This window comes from Ictalurus punctatus, chromosome 2 (genome assembly GCF_001660625.3).
Source record: "Ictalurus punctatus breed USDA103 chromosome 2, Coco_2.0, whole genome shotgun sequence".
Classification (NCBI taxonomy): domain Eukaryota; kingdom Metazoa; phylum Chordata; class Actinopteri; order Siluriformes; family Ictaluridae; genus Ictalurus; species Ictalurus punctatus.
In genome coordinates, this window is record NC_030417.2 from 34,070,411 (window position 1) to 34,095,779 (window position 25,369).

General features: G+C 38.1%; 2 protein-coding genes and 1 non-coding gene across 3 annotated transcripts; all 3 read right to left on the reverse strand.

Annotated features, from left to right (window-relative positions):
• Positions 1-6,725, reverse strand: si:ch211-198p11.6 (uncharacterized). Its single transcript, XM_017488593.3, has 4 exons — positions 6,474-6,725; positions 5,533-5,643; positions 4,529-4,666; positions 1-3,490 (listed from the first exon to the last, which is right to left on the reverse strand). The coding sequence occupies exons 1-4, from the start codon at positions 6,480-6,482 to the stop codon at positions 3,404-3,406; spliced, it is 345 nt and encodes a 114-aa protein (XP_017344082.1). The 5' UTR covers positions 6,483-6,725; the 3' UTR covers positions 1-3,403.
• A 3,230-nt stretch (positions 6,726-9,955) lies between these two features.
• Positions 9,956-10,027, reverse strand: trnac-gca (transfer RNA cysteine (anticodon GCA)). The gene has a single exon. It is a non-coding gene; the product is annotated as a tRNA-Cys (tRNA).
• Positions 10,028-12,573: 2,546 nt separating this feature from the next.
• On the reverse strand, positions 12,574-24,772 carry zgc:100868 (Tryp_SPc domain-containing protein). The gene is made up of 10 exons (XM_017488547.2): positions 24,631-24,772; positions 17,222-17,242; positions 16,466-16,628; positions 16,093-16,361; positions 15,715-15,860; positions 15,352-15,616; positions 15,071-15,242; positions 14,726-14,979; positions 14,504-14,601; positions 12,574-14,396 (listed from the first exon to the last, which is right to left on the reverse strand). Exons 1-10 carry the CDS (start codon positions 24,677-24,679, stop codon positions 14,010-14,012), a joined length of 1,824 nt encoding a protein of 607 aa, XP_017344036.1. The 5' UTR covers positions 24,680-24,772; the 3' UTR covers positions 12,574-14,009.
• Between the last annotated feature and the right edge of the window lie 597 nt (positions 24,773-25,369).

A 25,369-nucleotide genomic window follows, 5' to 3' on the forward strand; every position in this document is an offset into this window, starting at 1 on the left:
CAATTTCAAAATATTTATTTAACACTGAACATTTTTTTTCATTCCAGCAGGCATAGGCTACCAACAAGGCACAATATAACTTTAAATAAATAAATGAGTAAAATAAAAATATTTTGATGTGGTCGTCTTTGAGCTCTGCTTGAATAGCCTGTGTTAGGCCTATAACTGACTGCTGAAAGAATGTAACACTCTGTAGCCTACAACTAAAAAGTGCATTAAAAAGTGCATTGACAAAAGTGCAGAAAATGGTTCTATTGGGTTCTATACGGCTGATTATCTTGGGGATATATACCGCTCACGTCCCTGTACACCTCGCGGAGTATTAGAGTAGATATAGTACAGTTAGATACGTTGTTAATGTTATGTTCCTTGATAGATTTAGTTAGTTTATAGATTAGTTCATTTAGTCCCCGCTGGTGTTTCCGCTCCCAGTCCATAGTACTAGTTCATGGTTCTCGTTTTGTGTTTTGACCCTGTTTTCTGTGACCGCGACTTTGATTTCTGGTTTTCCTCCGTTTATGCCTGTTTGCCGGTCGCCCGATAACCCTTTGCCTGTCTTGACTAAATTCTTTGGATTACGATTTGGATTTGTCTGCCTGCCCTTAAATAAATACATCTTTACCTGCTTCCGTACTCTACTCCCTTACGTCTCGCGACGTGACAGAATACTCCGCAACAGAAACAAAACAAACCCACGTGTCCACAGTAAACGTCCGTCAACATCCGAAGGGCATGTAGCTCGTGCACGCGCGCGCCCCCTCATCGAGGTCGTGACATTCGCGCGTCTCACTCTGGTTGCTAGGCTATTTTGTCGCGTCATCAAACATGTCATTGTTCGGTCAAATTTATTAGGCCTTTTCACTTATTCGGCAGAACATCGAAAGTGTTTTTTTTTTTTTTTTTCTATTTTCGGCGAATAATTTCGGTTGCCGAAAATTCGGTGCATCCCTAATACATACATATACACACATATATACATATACACACACACACACACACACACACACACACACACACACACACACCGTATACTGTATATATTTTATATGTATTGGTCAGAACATAATCAAATAATTTTATTCATAAGTATTGTTGAAGTGTATTTCCTGTATGAAACGGCCATTTGATAAATCAATTCTCAATTATTAAAGCTAACAAGATGAAAGACACCACTGTATAATCAAACCACAATGAATTACCCACGTTTAATCTTAACCTAATTCTGTGGACATGTGGATTCACCTCGACCCTGAACAGGATAAAGCGGTTACTGAAGACGAACCTCAATACTAGAACAATACTCTTAATAATGAAACAACACACATTGTGCACATTGTGTAACTTCTCCTGATGGCATCATGAGGGAGAAAAGCTTAGACTCAAATGTCACAGTAAGCAAGAACACAAACGGTCTGCACAGATTTAAAAATGAAAAGGCTTATTTTCCCGTGTAAAGACAATACAGCATGTTTCTACACAGACAAAAATAAAAAAATCTATAAAATCAATACTAACAAAAGTACATGTTAGAAAACTGGTGTTAGTGCCGTGATAGCAGAAATACACAGGACACAATATAATTACAGTAAACACAATAAGTGACTTGTGCTTAATATTTCAAATGGAGAAACAAACAAAAAAATGTCAGAACCACAAAAATATAGTTCTTTGTCAGTCCAGTTCTACAAATATCGTACGTGAGAACTATCACAAGTCTCAGTCGCATGAACAAATTAAAAAGACTGGATAAAGAAAAGGCCTTGATTTTGTTTGTACATTTTTTTTAATGCTGGTGTAAACAGGGGGAAATTTAGCACAAGTAATATATCATGTCAGCTATAAGTAAACGCTTAAAAGAAATGGCCTTGCTAGGTTAAAGCTCCTCAAAAAGCAAGAACTCGAACGCTAGCATTGAAAAAGCATGTAACGTCCGTGAACATAAAACATGAAGGCATTCTAAAGAAAAAGGGTGTGGATAACAACTTACATGAATAATGTACCGAACAATCGAGCACTAATACCTGAATTAACACTTAACTTAATTACTTAACTAACAATGAGTTAAGGCATGTACTAATCACAAACTAATGAAGAACTAAACTTGGCATGTAACTATCGCGTGTCTTACGAACTCATGCATGAATAACGACCAATTGAAGCACGTTAGTATATGTGTATTTGTTAATGTATTAATTATCACGTAGAGGGGAACTGATTCAAACACGCTCTTAGAAAGAATATGAATGAAATTTCGAATTCTTTCTTATCGTACATAGAAAGAAACACTATTAATAAAGAGCAATAATGTCATCTCAACCCGTGCGCAGACATTTTGAGGGGCAGTGAGCAAAAAACATGAGCAAGAGCACAAGAGAGAAATGGGTGACTGTTCATAAGCATTTAAAGCCGGGAGATCTGATTGACATAGACGCAGTAAAGCAGTCGGAATAAACACGGCGACATCTCAGGCTAAAGCCAGGTGCACACTGTGCGATTTTTTATAGTCCTTTGCGACTGTTGCTTGTCAGACTGTAGGAACACGGTCCCTGCTGTAAGCCACATCACACTGTAGGATCTCAGTTGTCATTAATGTCAGACTGTACAACAGTCAAGATACGAAAAATGGACGCACGCGAGAAGACTCGTACGGAGTAGGACAAGCAACACTTCTAGCATTGTAGAATTTAATCAGAGGAAACATTTGATAGCAAACTAGCGATCAAAGACGTATATAAGTAAATACACATACATTATTGGGGGGTGGGCAGGAGCGTGCCACATGAGGCTTGGGGGGCGTACTAGTACTACAGTGGGATTTGAAATGAAAAAGAAAAATGGATGGAGAGTGACGCAAAATGGGTTGAGATGAACTGATTGGTGTTTATTATTAGTGCGTCTTTATATGTTCGATAATGAGGAACAACGTCAATTATCAAAGTAATCCAGCGCCATCCGATGATGTTTGGGTCCGCAGCTGCGTACGGCAAATTATATAAACAATTTGAAATGATGCACGTTTATTTCATGTTCTTTCTTATACAGTGTGTTTGATTTAGTTTACCCCTACATGTTAATTAATACATTAACTAACAAACCTGTATTAACGTACTTAAAGTGGTCGTTATTCACGTATGAATTCATCAGATTCACGTCCTAGTTAAGGTTCGCTCTTCGTTAGTTTGTGATTAGTACATGCCTTAGCTAATATTTAAGTAAGTATTAATTCAGGTATTAGTGCAATGAATGTAAAGTGCTACCAGGATGTATTTAAGTAAAATGTGCAGAAAATGGAGAAAAGGAGCACATACTCGCTGTAAACATAAGCACAAACGCACTTGTGAACGCGTGGCCACATACACAGCTCGGGTTAGATTTTTGGAAGTGTAAATCCTCCATTTGGTCTCTATTTGAACTTGATCTCGCAGCATAAGCAGTTGATGGAGTCACACTGAGGTGGTTGAGGGTTGCAGGTGCAGTCCCACATGGCACACTGCAGCACACAAGGTCATATCATATTAGAACAGCACAGCGTGCAACATCATAGCATGCAATAAATAAATTCTGTGTCTCACACACATCTTGGAGTCAAAAATATAACATGATGCTTGGGTTTTTTTTGTGCGTGTACTAATTCAATCGAGAAAATGCTTGTAAACCCAGAATGATGATATTACTAAGATATCATCCACAAAATCACCTTTTGATGTTATAATGAGACTACGGATGCATCGGTACAATTTTCCAGACTGAGTACGAGTAAGTTTTTTTTGGTACTTTGAGTACTTAGTGTTAGCCAGTACGCAGTTTCGGACGCAGCCGAGCTCTATTGTTTGCCATCAAACTGTTGAGCACTGCTGTGTGTACGTGTCCGGTCACAAAATGCGGTGAAAACTCACACGGTGTTAATAATGTGATTAAGAAGTGTACATGTCTGTAATACACCTCGATAATACGACTAAAACAGGAATACTCCACACGTCTTTATCCATTTGTCTTTACTTCGAGTATGACTTTAGTCAGATTAAGGTAATCAATAATCGCTGTTTACATGCTAGTTTCTTAATCAGAGTATCGTCTTAATTGGGTTAATGTTGGATTATTGCTGTCCATTTAGACGTACTGAATGAGATGTGAATTACACTTTGGCTCGCAAGTGATGTGTTGACCCGGAGCGTTCAGTGCTTGGACAAAACTGCTTACACACGTGACACTTTCTCCGCGCACTCACTTCACTTCACTGCTCCACGCTCTGTGAATACCTCATCTTACCTTGAACCACGTTAGCGATTCAAGTGTCGCCTGTTCATTAAGGCAGCAGTGTACACTAAGCTTACGTCACATATCATCATGTCATATCAGACATTGTTATCGGAGCATTTTTACAAGTACGAGTAAAGTGCACGGAACCGCTATCAGTACCGATGCATCCCTAATTACGTAATATCTGATACTACTGGGTTACAATACAAGAAGATGTTTTCGGACTTCTATATATTTACTACCTCAACAGAAATCTGGCAGTTCTTACATTAGGAGAGGGGCAGGAGTGGTCAAGGCACGTGTGAAGAGATGGTGGGTGGCAGTCACATGACTGAGCGCACATGTGACAGTACTCAAAAGGAGATACGCTCGGGCAGCAGTTTGTACACTGAGGATTGCACTGCGTCTGTGAAAGAATATCAGTCATTAAGAAGCCACATACAGTCACATAAGAATGATATGCATATAGATACGCACAATTTCTCAGTCCAACTCTGCCTCATTTATTAATGGAAAGAGACCAGCGTAGGACCAACGCTGACCAGATGTTGTATGGGTGGTGGATTTGGGAGCTCAAAAGTTACCCTGAAATGGTAGCGCGTACGATGCAGGTACGGTACAGCAGCTTTCTTGAGGTTTTAAAACACTGCTTGGACCCAATACACCCGTACAACATCACTGTCACTGCTAAGCTGAGAACGATCCGTTAATCAAAAACGTGGAAGGGATAGAGTGGAGCTGACAAACTGTACAGTAACGGAACAGTCAGTAATGGTTAGTGTAATAAACATGAAATTACAACAGTGCTTAAAGTCCCCTTAAAATCAAAAGGGACATTTTGTGTCTTTTAGTATGAATATATCAGCCTCAAAGTTATCTATAACCTACTTTGCGCCAAAACAATGACAAAATTGGCATTTTGAAGATATATGCATTCAAAATTTGTAGTCTGTCTCTACCACCAATACGGATCAACAATTTAGATGACATCATTCCGCACTTCAGCTTCTCATCAGATTTTCAGTCCAATCGAATGTTCTTGAGAATTTGAAGTGTCCCTCCCTCAGCATTATAAAGATCACCTTGCTGAAGTTGAGCGATTGGCTATTTAAATAACGCTGCGTGTTTTCTGGGCACTTTAACGGGGACTTCAACAGTAAAAGCTACATTTTATAATTCATTTGAGCACAGTTATACACCATTCAATTAAACAGGACTTTGCCTGTATTAGCCTTAACAGAAGCAGAAGTGACTCTGGAGAATGGTGCCCACCTTGAGACAGTGATGGCACCATAAGACACCTGCAAGAAACAGCATATAGAGTCCAACGGAGATCAGGACGACGGCAGGGAGTGGAAGGGAGAGATCCCATAACGGGACAACCTGAGAAATAAACCATTTCACAACACAACACTGTTGAGTTCTCGATTCTGATTGGTCAGACGGTGTTGATTAATTTTCTACCATAGGAGCTCCGACAATATTCGCGGCATTTACAAATCGCAGATTTATTTTAACACGCTCGTTCTAAACACTTGTATGGATGGAAAACATCATCTAAAGAAAAAAAATGTAATAATCCATATACTGAAGGCTTTATTTTGAGTTCATTGAATATTTACAGAAGCAGTCGGTAGGGTCTGGTATGTTTTCCGAAAGGAGGAGGTATGTTTTCCGAAATTCTTCAGGACAGAGGACAGCTGTGCTGTTTTTCGGTTACATGGCAAGCCGCATTTTGTTTTGTTTTAGTACATTTAAAATAGAAGAATAAAAGACAATCTGGTGACAGAACGGCTGTAATAGCTGCTATAACGCAAGCAAAAACAGCTGTAAGAGGAATTAAACACTTTGGGATGTCAACATCAGGGTCGTGACTGAAACTCAGCTTCCCATTGTTGATTATTGAGCTATAACAGCACGCCCACAAACGTTATTTCCCCTTTATTTAATACACAACAAGGTCTGAGATAAGTTAATAATGATGATAATAATAATAATAATAATTATTATTATTATTTATTTAGCGTTAACGACAACTACATTAGATTTGCTTGGTTCTGCAGCTTAGCTTCACTAGCTAACCGACTGAAAGGAAACCCAAGAGTACTCTTCCCTCTGTATTCAGATTCCCAATAAAACAGCTATAGTTGTAAAGTCAAATGTAACTAGCTACAAGAGCCAATGTTGCTAACGATGCTATTGTTTATACACACCGTCATCATCACACTCGTGAACTCCACTGTCTTTATAATCACCGCATTATCTAGTTAACCACATCATCTCGGCATTTTACTTTCGTTAATAAAACTATACTATTTTTTTCCCATAAAACCAATTCTCACTTAACGTAAAAACGTGGTTCATCGGCGTTGTCCTGGCAACCAGGTAGCTGCCTGGCTTGTGCTTCTTCTTCTTCGTGGTTTTAATGGTGACTTGTGAACCAGCTTTAGACATCGCCACCTGCTGTACTGGAGGATGGAACAGCTCCTCACAGCCATGTTGAAATAACAAAATAATCTGATTTAGTAAGAAGTCAGATCAATACTACGGTGGCCGAGAAGTGCAAAACAAAACACAAATATGAAAAGAAAATAACAAATCCGAAAACACATTAACAAATCAGACAAAACGGAAAAGGTTAGGTATATTTTGTAAATAAATGACTTACCACTGATTGCAAGACACATCTGTCAATCAAGATATACAGGAAGTACAGCAGGCTGCGGTAGTACTGGAAAGTCAATTCGTGTGGGCGTGTGTTAATATATTTTGCCGTACTGCGGTTAAAATAAAAATGTAACAATGTTTTGGGATTTGTTATTGTGTATTCGGATTTGTCGTTGTTTATAATTTGTTGTTTTGTTTTTGGATTTGTTATTTTGTTTTCAGAATTGTTATTTTGTTTTCATATTTGTGTTTTGTTTTGCACTTCTCGGCCACCGTACAAGTCTCTAAACCCCGATTAAGAATAAAAAAAGAGTTTATTCCCAGAATTACTGAATCACTTAACATACTTTCTATTGCCACTTGCTCACTTTACTTTAGCACAGTGCAATACAACACCAATGTTTTTCTCTCACTTCCCCTAATTATGTATATTGTACATTGATTATTATATGCTTATTGTACTATTTTTTCCCCTGTTTTGTTTATTTGTTTAAGCGCTTCTGTGTGGCATGGTGTGTTGTTGTTTCTCCTGTGATACTTCTGAGCTGCAGTCACTTAATGCTTTTATCACAGGAGAAACAACACCACAGCTCTGTTTATGACACTGTTTATTTGTAAAACACCCAACTGAACACTGTACTTCCATATTTAGATCAAATCTATTTATGTATACCAACTGTACACCTGTACCAACATGACAGATCAGGCTGGTTCTTCAAGTCTGGCCCTCAAGGTCCACTGCCCTGCAGAGTTTACTTTTAATCTAAAACTCACAATTTTTACAGCAGGATGCTACTATACAGAACTTATTTCTTCAAAAATTTCAGGTTTGCATCTGCTCCCATTCCAGAGATATTCCACCCAAAAGAGAGATTTTTTTAATGGCACTTTCTCGCCGCCATAAAAAAAAAAAAAGATTCTCAAACCTGAAATGTTCTGCATGCACACTATACTTACCTAGTTAGCCTCTAAACTCTTTTATTTATTTATTTATTTATTTATTTATTTATTTTTAAAGCTGTGACTAGAACCCTTCTCATTATAAATTGACCCTAAATGTAGAACTATGCGCAATCTTGAGCATTACATTTGGACTTAAGTTCTAAGTCTAAGGAACAAGAATGTGCAAAATGTTTATATGCTCATGTACCCTGTAATGTGCTCTAGAGATCAGTTTTTGTTCCAAGGAGCTAGGACCATCCTGAGATATTGAGATTTCCCATAATTGAGAGATATGACCAAAATTTGTTGTGTCCCATGACACAAAGATGGCCATAGTAGTTAAACCAAGTTTTAAAAAATATTTTTTTTTAAAAAAAACCACGATGCAATACAATACATAGAGGTAATTACTAAAAAAAACAAAAACAAATTAAAAATGGTCAAACAACCAACTTTGCAATTATTGCACCACTTGAGATGGAATGACCCTTTCAGTTTCACCTGTGAAGACTGCAGTCACGTAATGTAGGCACAGGACAGAAGCAAGTGCAGGTATGGCAGTTTAATAAAACAAATAGAAGTACAATGGTTCAGGCAGAAAACAAAGTCCAAGGCAGGCTAGAGTTAAAAGGTCAAAAGGTCAGGCAAACAGGCTACACTAGGCAGAGCAGAGAATTGAGATCAACAGGGTAAACAAAGTCCGTAACCAGAAAAACAACCACGAGATAAGGCTTACACATACACATTACAGAGACTAATCAACTGAGTGTAATACTTCACAAAGTCATAGTGTTCAAAAAGTCTCTTTTATAGCATGGTGGTGAATGCTGTGAATTGGATGCAGGTGTGCCTGATTAGAATGAGTGTGAGTGTTCTGTGTGTGTGTGTGTGTGTGTGTGAGTGCTCTGGGAATTGCAGTGCATGGCGGCCATGTTTGTAGGCCACCGTGCAGGATGGGAAATGTAGTCACTGGTTTGCTGAGATATGACAACTGCATTTGTTGTTAAAAAGGATAAGCCAATAAGAAGATCAGAGAGCTGTCTATGGGAGAAAAGCAAGCAATTCTGAAGCTGAGAAAAGAGTTAAAATCAATCAGGGGCATTGCACAAACATTGGGTACAGTCAATACAACAATTTGGAATGTTCTGAAAAAGAAAGAAACCACTGGTGTACTGAGCAACAGACACTGAATAGGTCGGCCAATGAAAACAACAGCTGATGACAGAAACATTGTGAGAGCTCTGAAGTAAAACCCAAAAACAGCAGTCAATGACATCACTAACAAAAAAACTCTATGTTTTATATTGTTTAACACATCTACTGAAGATGTACAACCCCATTCCAAAAAAGTTGGAACGGTTTGTAAAATGTAAATAGAAACAGAATGCAATGATTTGCAAATCTCATAAACCCATATGTTATTCATAATAGAACATAGAAAACATATCAAATGTTTAAACTGAGGAAATGTACCGTTTTAAGAAAAAATAAGGTCATTTTTAATTTGATGGCTCAACACACCTCAAAAAAGTTGGGATGCGGCAACAAAAGGCTGGAAAAGTAAGTGTTACTAAAAAGAAACAGCTGGAGGTTAATTAGTAATAGGTTAGTAACATGATTGTGTATAAAAAGAGTATCTTAGATACGCCGAGTCTTTCAAAAGATGGGCAGAACTTCACCGATCTGTGAAAAACTGCATCTACAATTTGTGGAACAATTTCAGAAAAATGTTCTTTAATGTAAAATTGCGAAGACTCTGAATACACTGTGGGCAGGTTAATTCCAGTCGACCATCACTTGAAAGCCACAGGCTATTTGAGGATTATTGCAGACTATGTGCCACAATTCACCCCATCAACTACTGACTACTTCCTAACGATAATGCACCACATCTCTAAGAACAGTCATCTCAAACTGGTTTCATGAAAATGGAAACCGGTTCTTTGCTCTCCCTTGCCGTTCTCAATCTCAGGATCTGAGTACAATACTGAATTGTTTGACATCCATCATGCTATTGGTTATTTCAATCTGCATATTCCGGGTCTAGAGTATAAATCACTTAAAGGTAGAGTGAAGAAAGCCAGACAGGGGGCACCCAGATTTGAACTAGGGACCTCTTGATCTGCAGTCAAATACTCTACCACTGAGCTATACCCCCACATTGACTCAACTGCACATCATCACTGCTGCTTTGTATAGGATGGTCCTTTGTAACACAATTAAAGCCAGTTATAATCATGTCACAGCTAAGGGTACCTCAATACAGACAAGAGCCAGACAGGGGGAAAACAGATTTTAACCCCAATCTCTTGTTCTGCATTAAAGTGCCCTACCTACAAGAAGCCACGGATGCTGTGGGCACAGGCTCATCAACACTGCTCAGCCGAATAGGGGAACGAACGCAGTGTTTTTGATGACCGATGAATTTCGGGTTCTTCTAATGGCACACAGATGCTTGTGTCAGAATTGGCGCCAACAGCATGAATCCATGGACCCATCCTGCCTTGTGTCAACAGTCCAAGTCGGTGGAGGGGGTGTAACGGCGTGGGGAATGTTTTCATGTTACACTGTGGGCATGTTAATTCCAGTCGACCATCACTCGAAAGCCACAGGCTATTTGAGGATTGTTGCTGACTAGACAGGGGGAAAACAGATTTTAACCCCAATCTCTTGTTCTGCATTAAAGTGCCCTACCTACAAGAAGCCGCGGATGCAGTGGGCACAGGCTCATCAACACTGCTCAGCCGAACAGGGGAACGAACACGGTGTTTTTGATGACCGATGAATTTCGGGTTCTTCTAATGGCACACAGATGCTTGTGTCAGAATTGGCGCCAACAGCATGAATCCATGGACGTATCCTGCCTTGTGTCAAGAGTCCAAGCCGGTGGAGGGGGTGTAACGGCATGGGGAATGTTTTGTTGTTTGTTGATGTGAATATCTCATCATCTACAGTACATAATATCATCAAAAGACTCAGAGAATCTGGAGAATCTGGAGAAAGGGAGAAGGGTGAATTTCAATATTGCATGCCTATGATCTTCAGGCCCTCAGGCGGCACTGCATTAAAAACAGGCATGATTCTGTAATGGAAATCACTGCATAGGCTCAGAAACACCTCCAGAACTCATTGTCTGTGAACACAGTTCACCGTGCCGTCCACAAATGATGGTTAAAGCTCTATTATGCAAAGAAGAAGCCTTATGTGAACATCATCCAGAAATGCTGCCATCTTCTCTTGGCCAAAGCTCATTTAAAATGGACTGAGGCAAAATGGAAAACTGTTCTGTGGTCAGACGAATCAAAATTTGAAATTATTTTTGTAAACCATTGACGCCACGTCCTCTAAACTAAAGAGGACTAACGTGGAGAGGGACCATCCGGCTTTTTATCAGCGCTCAGTTCAAAAGCCTGCGTCTCTGATGGTATGGGTGTGCATTAGTGCCTAGAATGGGCAGCTTGGACATCTGGAAAGGCACCATCAATGCTGAAACGTATATACAGGTTTTAGAGCAACATATGCTTCCATCTGGATACCATCCCATCTTTATTTCTGAGAGACTCTGCCTCTCTAAGATACTTTTCTTATACCAAGTCATTTTACTGACCTCCTGTTTCAATTAACCTAATTAGGTGCAAAATGTTCCTCTAGCTGTTTCTGTTTAGTAACACTTATTTTTCCAACCTTTTGTTGCCCCGTCCCAACTTTTTTGAGATGCGCGGCCATCAAATTCAAAATTACCTCAGTGTAAACATTTGATATGTTTTCTATGTTCTATTGTGAATAACATATTGGTTTATGAGATTTGCACATCATTGTATTTTGTTTTGTTTGGGGACAGTGTCCCAGATTTTTTGGAATTTAGGTTGTAAATACCAGGAAATAAATGCTGAAATCCTAAACTCTTATCTGTCCATTTTTTTTATTTCAAACCCAAATGTCTTTGGTGTATAGCACAAACAAACGAATTGGCCTTGCTGTTCAAACAGTTTCAGAAGGGACTGTATCTTCTTATATTCTTGATTGTTTCTTAATAAATAAAATGTATAGGAGTTAGGTTTGAACATGAATATTCTGTAAACCTTTGTGCATTGCTGTTTATAAAATTGTTAATAAATTCTTAGGAAAATGATTTGATTATTTATAGAAATGTTACTACGGTAAGTTTTATATGCAATTTGTAAGTATACTGAAACATCTACCAAAAAAAACACAAAAAAACATTCAACATAACCCTGAACTTACCTGGCTGTATGTGTATTATTTGTTAGCTAATAATAACCACACTTCCTAAAAAGCTAGTTTGTTGTAATCACAAGCATTGTACTAGGTTAAAAGTTGTGCCATATTGACACAGATAACTTTATAAAGCAGAACAATTATTGCATTAACATTCTTTCCAAGACATGTCTTTGATGTATGTTTATAAAAGCACAAACGTGATTCATGCTAATCCATCTTGTCTCTCAGGCAAACAAAGGAGAAAGAACCACAAAGTATCTCAATTCATAAGCGGTGGCACGAAATGATGACTCACAAGACATTAAAATGTAAAGTAATTAAAAACAGCGCCTGCCTACTCGTCAATTAATCCTTATGTCCAATTTCTGTACATTACAATACAAAATCATTTTTGTGCACTGATTTTTCTTCTATAAAATATAAAACATTAACGCAAATTTAAATGACACACAACCAAACATGTTTTTTTCTGCAATAGCATTTATTTACCAAAGTAATTGCAATACTATTAAACAGATCTGTAGCAAAATACTGAAATACAAAACTGTACAGTTTCATAGTTGCATTTAAAATGTACTCAGTCCGTACAATGTGTAATTTCACTATTAAAAATAAAAACAGTAAACACAAAAATAAGAAGATTTTTGAAAAAAAGAATATGAGCAAAGTTAATTTAGTAGGAATTACCAGAAAAAACAACCCCGTCTTACAATCTTTTTACGCAGCTCATTATTGGTTTTACAGTACGGATATTTCACATTAGTGAGTTTCAGGAGAAAGATCTTGCTTGAAGCTCCATCTTCTTAATGTTTGATAAATCTTTACCACTTTCTCCACTAGAGGTGAAGATTCTGTGCTGACAACCTCCTCTTCAACTCCTTACTATTATTCAACAACTCCTAACCCTAAAATGTCTGCTGTCTAGTGCAGAAGCTGAAACCCAGGTTCTTAGGGTTCTCCTCCTTATTTATTTATTTATTTATTTATTTATTTTTACAGGTTCACAATCACTTTCAAGTCATTTAGCTGGGTAAATAAAGTAATAATATATTATATAAGATGGACATAGTGAAGTAACAAAAAATATTTCTCTGATTTCACAGTAAATCATTTTGAAAAATATTTACCATAAAGTACTGTAACTTTACAGGAAACTTACTGTATTTTTTACAGTATATCACTGTATGTTTCCAGTATTATACGTGATATTGAAAATAAAATATAATGTGCTACATTTGCCTGATGCTTTTATTCAAAGTGACTTGAGGCAGGAACTATGACTGATCTATTGATATAGAATTCAGCCTACATATCCAAAACTCATATGTACATGCATCTGTAACAAGAAAGTCATGAGGAATGGGATATTTAGCTAATGACATGGTCTTTAGATGATTTAGATGTTTAACCCCATTTCACGCTATCCGTTGTTGCCCAGATGAGGATGGGTTCCCTTCTGAGTCTGGTTCCTCTCAAGGTTTCTTCCTCTTAACAGCTTAGGGAGTTTTTCCTTGCCACCGTCGCCATCGGCTCGCTCAATTGGGATAAATTCACACACTTAAAATCTGTATACTGTGTTTATATGTTTCTGTAAAGCTGCTTTGAGACAATGTCCATTGTAAAAAGTGCTATACAAATAAAATTGAATTGAACTGAGCTTCCTGTATCAAACCAGGCAGGTAAAAAGTGCAAAAATTTTAAAAATATCATGGAAAAAAAAATTTGTGTAAGAATTTTAGCTTCAAAATAGGAAGCCTGCAACATTGTTCCTTATATTCAGAGGTGTCTAGGTATCCTAGGTGTCTAGGAAAAGATAAATCAATAGAGATATAGTATACATTTCCTTAGATATAGTGTAATTTTCCTGATTCCTTATATTGGCTTATTAGAGGTGTTTGTTATAAAACAAAAGATTGTATGAGTGCAAGAAGACTTAGAAAGACTGAGGCAACTGAAAGGGATGACAAAGCTTGACAACCTGAAGTGGAGGAAGAAGAAGAAGAAGAAGAAGAAGAAGAATTTGCCACAGCAGGAGGGAAGGAATCCACTGTAGACTTCAAGAAACTTATGAAAGTGTTTATCTTAGTGAAGGTCTGTATGTCTTTTTTAAGAATTAACACATCTGGCAAGCTTTTAGTGGAGATAGTGCTGTTTGAACTGGCAACATTGGTGGAGTCATTGGTAGAATTATTGGTGCTGTTTGAGCTGTTGCTGGCGAGAGTTAAAACTGCAGCCTGGATCCATGACTGCCCAATCTTACACATTAGAGATCCTCCTTTTGTAGTCTGATGGACAGAAAAAAATGACCACAGGTCAGTTTTCCTTAGTTGTGCTTTGCCTAACTGTGGAATTAAAATGTAAAAATAGAAAACATGCAGAAAGACTCAGAGACCTGTTCTATCGGTAGGGCTTCTGTGCAGATGCTGTTTGATGAAGACGTATTTCCACAGTTCACTATAACAGTGCTGAACTGCTGAAGTGTTTGTTGAGCTATAGCAGACAGATAACAAAGGTTAGGTCAAAAGGATCAGTAAGAGTCTATAAACTGCTGACATCAATTGGTTTGATATAGAATGTGACACTTATTTTGTTTCACACACAAATAAACCCGTACCTCCTCCTCCTGTGCCCCAGCCAGCTGCCCAGCACTGAGTACCAACACTGAAGTTGTTATTACCCTGGTCCACGCATATGGGCTGGATGTAGTTGGAAAGCGTAGGCATGGAAGACAACTGCAGCACTGCTATGTCATTGCTGTCACCTTGGCTGAACGTGATATTAGTCACAGTGACAGAGACCTCGTTGGGGTTGGAGCCGTTCTGATTGAGCCGACCCAGTTTTACAGTCCAGTCAGAGGGTTTGGTCGAGCTGGACAGAAAGGTAAAAATGTGGTTTTAATATCTGGCTAAAGTTTTAATGTTTAACAGCCACTCAGATATTCTGGAGGGGTTTTTTTTACCTAGAGAAGCAATCAGCTGAGCTTACGACAAACTGCTGGGATATCAGTGTTCCACCACAAACATGAGTACCGTTAAGCTGCAGGCTGGCTATCCACGGCCACGTACCCGCTGACGCCAAAGAGCTGCCTGTTCCTGTAAGATTATTGAGCTTGGCGCTTCCACACACCACAGCTGAAGAGAAAGGAAAAGAAAAGTTTGTCTACTTTAGCGCAGTGCCTTATTCTGTATGCTTCTGGTAACTTTATCAAGAATAGTTTAGAGAAAATGCAGATAAGCTTACGTGCTGCAGTAGTGGGAGCAGGTGTCGTATAAGGTGGGAGGTTATTGCAGGTCACCTGCAGATCACTATTACTGCCACTGGATGTAAATTGGATGAAGCCCGGCTGATCTGTGGTGATTACTTGATCAATCCAATTCTTATACTGAGAAACACTCGCATACACACCAGGGAAATTTGGGGCAGCACATTTTTCACCAAAGCTCACAATGCCGGCCTGGATCCACTGAGAGCCCTGTTTGATGACAAGTGGACCTCCAGAGTCGCCCTGTGCAGTACAGGCAGACATTTATGTCTTCTAATTGAATAAACCTTCAAATGAAAAGGGCTACAATACAAGAAGTAAACCGATTAAGATGACAATACCTGACACGAGTCCTTGCCCCCTTGCAACAACCCAGCGCACAGCATGTTGCTGGTGATCGTTCCAATACCATATAAACAGTTACACTTCCTGTTTCCAACAATTGGGACTTGAACCTCCTGCAGTGTCCCAGGAGAAGGTAGAGTTACTGAGGAAAGACAAGTTAAACATCATTAAAACTTCTTGCTCGCTCAATGGCCCAACCAAGGCTCTCTGATGATTTTAAGAATTAAAATAAAAAATGTAAATTCTGTGCAATATAAATGTAATATAATGTAAATTTCATAATAATAATACAATATAAATTTTCCTACATTTTCAACTACACTACATTACTTTAACGTTAGACCAACAGCTACACCAACAATAATTATTCTCACCCGCATTGCCGATATTTCCCCAGCCAGTGACCCATGTCATGGTGTTGGTGAAAAAAGTGCTCCCCGGTGCAGCCAGGCAGACAGGAGTGATATAATCATTGAACGTTACAAGAGAAGACAGTTGCAGTAGAGAGAGGTCGTTGTCATTCGTTTGTGAATTGTAGTTTGGATTTATTATGGCTGCAGTGAGGGACCGCGACACCTTGTTAGGGTTGTTTCCGGATAGATTATACAACCCCAGCACCACAGTCACTTGGGGGGCTTTGTAACTGGAAAAAGCAGAAAACCATTCCTGTCACCATCACCTTAGCACGATTACATTAAATGTCAAAGCCCTGTGAGTTTTTTGCATAGTTTTTAGTCTATATGATACCTTCCAAAGCAATGAGCTGCCGAGAGGACCCAGCCGTTATTGATGAGGGAACCACCGCAGAAATGGAATCCTTGGACTTGCAGGCTGACTTGCCAAGGCCAGGACCCTAAATTAGCATTCTGTCCTCCTACTATCTTGGTGTTCAGAGTAGCCTTGCCACAGACTGATAAAGACAGAAAAATATGCACTCTGACTTTGCTCCAGTTTCATGAGCCCTGGCATAGAGGCAAGTTATGTAGTTTGAGCCTCTATATTATACTAACCAAGTGCTATACCTGAGAAACCATGGCAACCAGCAATAACTCACGATAGGAACATTCACTAGTAACAAAGCTCGGTGTGACCCTAATTGAATCGAACTTATACCAGTGGTAATGCAGGATAAAGAAAGAGAGTTTCACAATGGTTTCTTGGCTCTAATTTTGTACAGAGCTTCTACTTTTTTGGGAAAAGGAAACCCTCAGTTGTAGGTTCAACACTGAACACTTTCACCAGGGTTTCACCAGAGAGGCAATCTGAAGAAACCTTTAGATAGCTGAAGCTGCCAATGGCAAATTTTAGAGAGGTGGAAGGAAACCAAAGAACCCAGAGGAAACCCACATGGACCATTAGGTCCATCTCATCCACCAACATATGCTACAGTTTGTGGTTTAATTCTGTTTTTTCTCTCTGCCTGCTAAGGTTTTCTTGTTAGCAGTGTTAGCACTTCGGCATTCCTGTATTTCTGTATTTCAAATGATGTAATTAAAAACTTACCATCCAGCTGTGCGAGGCATCCTGGAACACAAGAAAAAGTAACACATTAATCATTACTTAGACAAACAATTTTTAATTATGTTTGATCACTAATGATTTGCTGATAACGCTAGCATGTTATCATTTATGACTCTTGCCACTCTGCATTGTCTTTTATCAACAATGTTAATTAACATACTTTGGTGCTTATTACTGCACCTTGCATTCATCTCATGATGTACGTGGATTCCATGGTTTACTAACTAGTTGCCTAGCAAGGCACTGTTAATTCTACTAACAGTAGTTTGTCAAAAGTAGCTAGAGTTTGCTTAGTACTGCCCTAAACTAATCTGATCTGACTGACTTAGTGGCAGTTCATTATGCTTAAAAATAATATGGGCTTAGCTAGCTGTTTTTTTTTTTTTTTTACTGAATTGCAGAGAATAATTAGCAAGGATGCATGTCTTTGGTATTTGTTTGTAGCAAAAAATATTGTAATCATTGTAAGTCTATCTTTAAAATAGGTTAATTTAGGGACTCTTACACCAATCCTCAACTTGTATGTGAGTGACTTGACTAATATGACACAATGATGCCAGTGCAGGAAATCACCATTAAGACATTTAGGGGAAAAGATTTCTCAAGGGTGATATGTAAAGTTAAGTGCTCGTAGCTTCAGACATCCCAACCTGCAAAAAGTCATTTCAGGAAGGTGGCTTCACCAGCTACTGACCCCCCGCCCCCCGACATCCTCCCCCAAGCACACACACACACACACACACCAAACATGTATGAACAAGGACATGACATTTAATTATGACAGAACACATCTATTTATTTAACAACGTATTGCAACTATTTACACACATTATTTACAAACACTAATGCAAATAGCTTTTCTGGTATAAGCAGAAAATGTGACATTTTAATATGTACTTATACGGTTTCATATTATATTATACTATATTATATTACAGTATTATTCAACTCATGGAGTCATTTTTTTTTTTTATTCAATAACTATTTTACACGTGTCTACAGGGAGTTTGGCTTCATCCTATCAAATAATATTAGCTATATTATGATACCTAATACACACCTCAACATATCTTTTACAGTCATTTAACCCACCATGGGCTATTGAGAAATCACTGCTGCAAACAATACAGCGAGCTGCATTCAGTATGTTTACATGGACAACAATAATCCGACATTAACCCGATTAAGACGATACTTTGATTAAGAAACTAGCATGTAAACAGCGATTATTGATGACCTTAATCCGAATAAAGTCATACTTGAAGTAAACACAAATGGAATTAAAACATGTGGAGTATTCCTGTTTTAGTCACATTATTGATGTGCATTACAGACATGTACACACCTTAATCACATTATTAACGTTGTGTGGGAGTGCACGGCCGCGTCCGAAACTGCGCACTTACCTATTACAGTTTGTAGTAGGTGAAATACATGTATTTCAGCTACTATATAGTAGGTAAATATGCTGTTTCAGATGCAGCCATGCACTCTTCTGAAACCGCGTACTTACCTGCTATATATTAGGAGAAATACATTTATCTCGGCTACTATATTGTAGGTACGTACGCGGTTTGGGACGCAGCCCACGGCTTCAAGCAGTCGTCTATTTGCACGTATAGCATGACAAATAATTAACTGCACTTGAAGCTTCCGTAAAATTAAAAACGAAACGCGCAAAACTGTCTACGGTACCATAACGAAGACGAACTGTATGTCGATATGTGAAATTCTGGAGGGAACGTCGGACAGCATGGCGCGGTGACGTAATCACATGTGCTGTTAATTTCTCTATGTTCTATAACAAGTAAAACAGGAACATGAAAGGAATATTCTTAAAGCGACTCATGTAAATACTTTAACCAGAATACTGTCTTATCCAGAATAAGATCCATAATTAGACTATTGCTGTCCATGTAAACATATTTAGTGTCATTGTTTTTTTACCCCTATTATGCATGGGTATAGTTTAGTGTAGTCTGGGGTGAAGTATGTTGTAAAAAAAAAATCCATTTCCAGGATATTTATATAATCTGTGGGTTTTCCGGAACTTCCGGCACAGTTGGGATGTCTGCAGTTTTACTTGGAGCTCTGTTGTGTGTTTCTTCAAAAGTTGATTCAGAGGGACAAACCAAAGAACCTTCATGAATGCTTTTTAAAAAAAAAAAAAATTCTTTTTGTATATCTGCATTTTTATCTGGTGATCTATTAGCTGTATGATCAGCTCATATGTTTGTATACACCTGGCATATTTATCTTTTTTTTTGATAATCGGTATATACATAATATAATACTTTACCCCTTGCATTATTATTCATAAAATACATTAAGATACATCATGCTGATCAAAATATAGTTGGGTGCGTGATCACAGGTCCAACAGAACAGTGTGTGTAATCTGTTTATTTTTATCTGTTCTCTCCATACTATTGTTCTTGGTGTCAGGCTTTCTGTACTCTGCTTCCAGTTTGTCCTATTTGTTAGTTGTTATTTACCTTTTGTTGTTAGTTACCTTTGTTATCGTTGTTTGTTTGAATGCTATGTGTTTAACTTGTGGTTGTGTGTAACTTCTTCACCCATGCCAGCAATCTGAAATGATTACACACCCACACACACACATACAGTCTGTGTGTGTGTATATATATATATATATATATATATATATATATATATATATATATATATATATATATATATATATATATATATATATATATATACACATATATCTTTCTTCCCTAATTTTACTAATTTTAAACATCTGTGAGCTCATCAGAATCATAATCACCTTTACTGCCAAGTACCGTGGGTTTACATGTACAGGGAATTTGTCTTGGTGTACTGGTTATGAAAATGAGAAGCATTAAAAAACGATGGGCATAAATATTAAAATATTAAGATTTAGGAAAATAAAATAAAGATTAACTGTACATTTGGTTGAACTTCTTCAACTGCTGCAGGAAGTACATCCTCTGGTGTGCTTTTTTAATCAGAGAGCTGGTGTTCAGCTCGCATTTGAGGTCGTGGGTGATGATGGTTCCCAGGAAGTGGAAGGAGTCCACAGTATTGACTGGGGAGTCACACAGGACGATGGGGGCAGGTGTGGCTGGGTTCCTCCTGAAGTCTATCTTCACTGTTTTCACAGTGTTTGTTCTGACTGCTCCAGGTCATCAGATGGTCAATCTCCCTCCTGTAGGCAGACTCAACCCCTTCAGAGGTGAGCCCAATGAGGTTGGTGTTGTCTGCAAACTTCTGGAGTTTGAAGGACTGGTGACTGGAGGTTCAGCTCTTTGTGAAGAGGGAGAAGAGGAGAGGAGAAAGAACACAGCCTTGTGGGGAACCAGTACTGATGGTCTGGGAGTCAGAGACATGTTTTCCCTGTCTCATGTGCTGCTTCCTGTCAGACAGGAAGTCTATGATCCACCTGCAAGTGGAATCAGGCACACTCAGCTGGGAGAGCTTGTCCTGTAGCAGATCCAGGATGATTGTGCTGAAAGCAGAGTTGAAAGCCACAAACAGGATCCATGTGTAGGTTCCTGTGGAATCCAGGTGCTGGACGATAAAGTGAAGGGCCATGTTAACAGAGTCATCTACAGACTTGTTGGCTATGTAGGTAACGGCATAGGGTCCAGGAGAGGGTCGGTGATGGATATGAGGTGGGACAGCACAAGGCACTCAAACAACTTAATTACCACAGAAAATGTCAGATGTCAGAGCGACAGGTCTGTAGTCATTAAGTCCTGTGATCCTGGGATTTTTGAGGACAAGGATGATAGTGAAGGTCTTGAAGCAGGCTGGCACTTGGCATATCTCCAGTGAAGTGTTAAAGATGTCTGTAAACACTGGCGGCAGCTGATCAGCACTGTATTTCATGGTGGATGGAGAGACAGAGTATGGTCCAGCTGTTTTGTTGGGGTTCTCTTTCTTGAAGACTCTGTTAACATCTCTCTCCAAGATGGAGAGAGTCATACTTGTGGTGGGGGAGGAGGGGGAGGAGTGTGTGGAATGGAGTGGCCCCAGCCCTTACTGTGGTGGAGGTGGTGAAGCTGGTGGGCTGGAGCTAAAGCTGATGGCTGTTGTCAGGACTGTCCCATTGTCTTTCACGTATGCTCTTGTAACCTTCCTCAGAGTATGTCATGCTGCCATGTGACTCAGCATGGGCAGTGGTTCAAAAAAATGGGGACATCCGCATCATATGTTTTCGAGGAAGCATGAAGTGTGTTAGATTTTACCCTGCCCAGTTGGTTACACTCGAGAGGTAGGGGAGAACTAGCTAGTGGGTAGGAATTTGCAGATGACCAAATTGGGGAGAAAACTGGTCTGTAAGACGTACAGTGTATAATACAGTGTTTTAAAATTACATCTAGAAGATAGGCGTTAACAACTATTTTTTTAAGATATGCCACAGTCCTTACAGTGTATGTAAAAGTGTCATCCTCTTGTGAGTTTGTCACTACACCCATTATAATAACATTACAACAAAGTGCTTTGATTTGGATCACATGTTTCATGTAATGGGAGGTTAGGAAGGGTGCAAGTGCAGGTCAAAGCTTTATTAAAGAGAAGCAGGCAGACAAACCTAAAACGTTAATCAGAGTCGTGTTCAAAAACAGGCAATACGACAGGCGATCTACAAACGGGCATGAACAAGGCAAAACCGAATCGAAAAATGAGGACGAGAACAGGTTCAAAACTATGGTACAGAAGCAAAGAACAACGGCTTAGTATTCGGGAAAACTCACACAATATTTCGCACAAGGGGTTTCAATACCAAACGTAATCAAGAGTGAACACAAAATAGCTGAGACTAATGATGACACATAAGGGAAACAACCAATGACAATACAGGGGCGGAGACAGGACATAAACCATAACTGATGCATGTGTAGAATATCGATGTCTCAGAAAAACCCGGAAGGGCTGCTTCGAGCTCGTGCTTCGGGTTTCACAGCTGTGTGCTCCAGCGCGAGGGGAAATTATGACAACATGATCTGAAAGCAACATGTTAGTGCTGTTGGGTCTACATTGCGAATTATGAACCAAAGCAAGTTAAAGTTTTAGGTAACCTATACAGTCTACAGTGTCTAGACAATGAATGATGCCATTGGCTGTCATGTATTAATGTATTAATGTATTAATATATTAAGTATTCATATTTTGTTTATTTGTGCACGTTATAGTAAAGTGTTACTGTTCATTTTAGGCATGGTTGCTTGAGAAAACATTTCACATGGTGACATTTTGACAGTTTCTACTATATCTGCTAGTGAAAAGGGGAAAATTACATTTAAAGATTCCATTTTGACTGTGACTTATGTCAATTTTCCTAAGGTACATAGTTATCCATAAACTTTACACTCACCTCCAACATTTCCAGGTCATTTTGTTTAAATATATTTGAAGTGAAGTTGTCCAAATACATTATAGATAGAAAAATAATAATATTACTCAACAAATTTTCACATTCTGAGATGGATTTTAAAGGGGAGGAGAGAACTGAAACGCAGTAGCAGAGACATCACTAAAGCTTTCTCAAACATTTTGCAGTCAGGGACCTCTTTAAATATAAATGTTTATTTATTGGAGCCATTGAGCATTCTATTCCTGATATTTACACCAACACAAGCTGACGTTATTTTTAATAGGCAACTGGTTGAAGTAAAAATAGGAAATCTCAATAATGAAAATAATAACTTTTATAATGCTGGGTTGTGATTTCCACCAATGTAACAAAACAACAAAACAAAAATTGTAGACCCCGGGTATACTTTTTGGATTGTTGATAGAAAATTCACCAGTAATATATTCAGTGTATTTAATCTCTCTCTCTCTATAAAAAAAAAAAAGAAAGAAAAAAGTCTGCTGTAATTCTTTTAACATTTAATATAATCATACTTTTGAAGTATGATTTTAAAAAAATATTTATTTGGTCCTGTTTTAATCGCCAAAATTCTATTACAGTTATAGTTCCTTAAAAATTATTCACTACAGTACCATACACACTGGTTCCTATTCTCAGATCCTATTCCATATCCACAAATATATTATGTCCTTATTTCTATATTCTACAACACTTTACAATACTGTTTAATAACTCAGAGGTAAATATGCATGGACTAAACAGAATGAGCAGTACTGTTTTAATGCCTAAATCACTACTAACTACTAATAAATATTGGTAATTTCTCAATAATTAATAATGATGTAATTGTTTAGTTATGCAATTATTATGTAATGAGTAATTATGAACTAAGCAATAATTACTAATAAGGAGTCTTGTATAGCTCCTAGGTATATCCAGGTATAGATAGCCATTGTGTTATGTGGTTGTATGTGTATTAAACTATATACTCATTTGCACTTTGTATTATAGAATATAAAGTGTAATCAATGTGTGTAACTACAAAGTTTACTAATGTTTGGATATGTTAATAAAGTATATTCTAATATGTATAACAAACAGTTAGAATGATTAGTTAGAAGCATTATCTAAATCCAAAGTACACTTGTTGATCAAGTTATATTCTAAGTGTGTATTGAGTTAGATGAATTCTATGTCTTACTGAACAGGAGGCCTAATTGTTCTTCAGTGTCAGCCTGTACCTCTCTGCACAGCAGGCATAATCTAAAAGCATAAAACACTTTCTAACAAGTGACATTCTAAGTGTGTAGTTAGTGGGATAAGTGTAGTTAGGGGGATAAGTGTGTAGATTAAGAACCTTGTGTTTTGCCTAAAGCAGCTTTATTCTATGGCAATGAAAATAACAATTAGACACATACCAGAACTGGGTTTCCAAACAAAGCCCTCTAAGCTTGCAAATTAGTGTCAAAAGAAAAGATAAGACTTCCAGGAGGAAGGGTACCAGGCTGAGACTATAGGGTGAATTAAGGGACAAAGTAAAAAAACCTTGGTCTGGTAAAACTTTTAAAGAAAATACAACTGACAACGCATGCGCCACATATATAAGGTATCATATGGATATGAATAATTAATTAAGGCAATGGAGATTGATTTGTTACTAGAAAGAAAAGGTGAATGCCCTGCCTAGGGATAATTTTACTGCTTCAGAAAGGTATATAAAGATATGTTTGTGTATGTATAATTCAGACTTTCTGCAGACTGTCTCAATTTATTAAAAATCTACTAACCCTCTGTCTCTGAAGTTTTTGACTTAGGCTAGAAAGATTGTTTTCCACAACAGTATCAAAGACGTATATATATATATATACACACACACACACACACACACACACACACACACACACACACACACACACACACACATATATATATATATATATATATATATATGCACCGATGTATCGGCCGATACCGCTTATTAAAGGCAATTTTTCAAAGCAGCACATGTCATGCAAAGTTAAGAACTTACCTTTGGCAAGGACTAGGAACACCAAACACAACGTCCTGAACACCATCATTGTCAAACACTCTCATGCTCGTTAACATCAATGCATCTATACATATATATTCCTCTTCTACCTGTGCCTTTGATCAGCCTTAAGCCACGCCTCACATGTCTACCTCTCTCACTTTCACTTTCTTTCACTGTCTCTCTCTCTCTCTCTCTCTCTCTCTCCTACCCATACACCTACCGTTCTGTCACTTGTCACCCAACATTATAAATATAAGCCCAAAACACACCACAGGTAAAAGCCCATTTATATATAAAAGCCCTTTATATATGAAGCAGGGATATCTACATATTTTTGTCTTGTAAGCCTAAATCAACAGTTCTATGAGGATCTGGCTTTCAGACTAATAAGCAAATACCGATGATGAAGGAAGATAAACTGTAAATACATACTTGGTTCTTAAGAAGACTGCCTTTTGACAAGGATACCACTAAAACAAGTTGTGCTTCATTCCTAACTCCTGACTCGAACATTAGTTAAGATTACTCTTACCGTAAGAAAACTGACTGTAATCACAAGGAAGTAAAATTTTAGTTTAATAACAAAACCAAAAAGAACATAAGTTCCATTGTGAACTGGGTTCTGGGAACCTACGGTAAAAATGGTTTTAGGATTTTTCTTTCTTTCTAAGATTGTATGCATACTTTTTGTGGTGCCATTGGAATTGTTTACTGTATTTTTAATTATTATTATTTT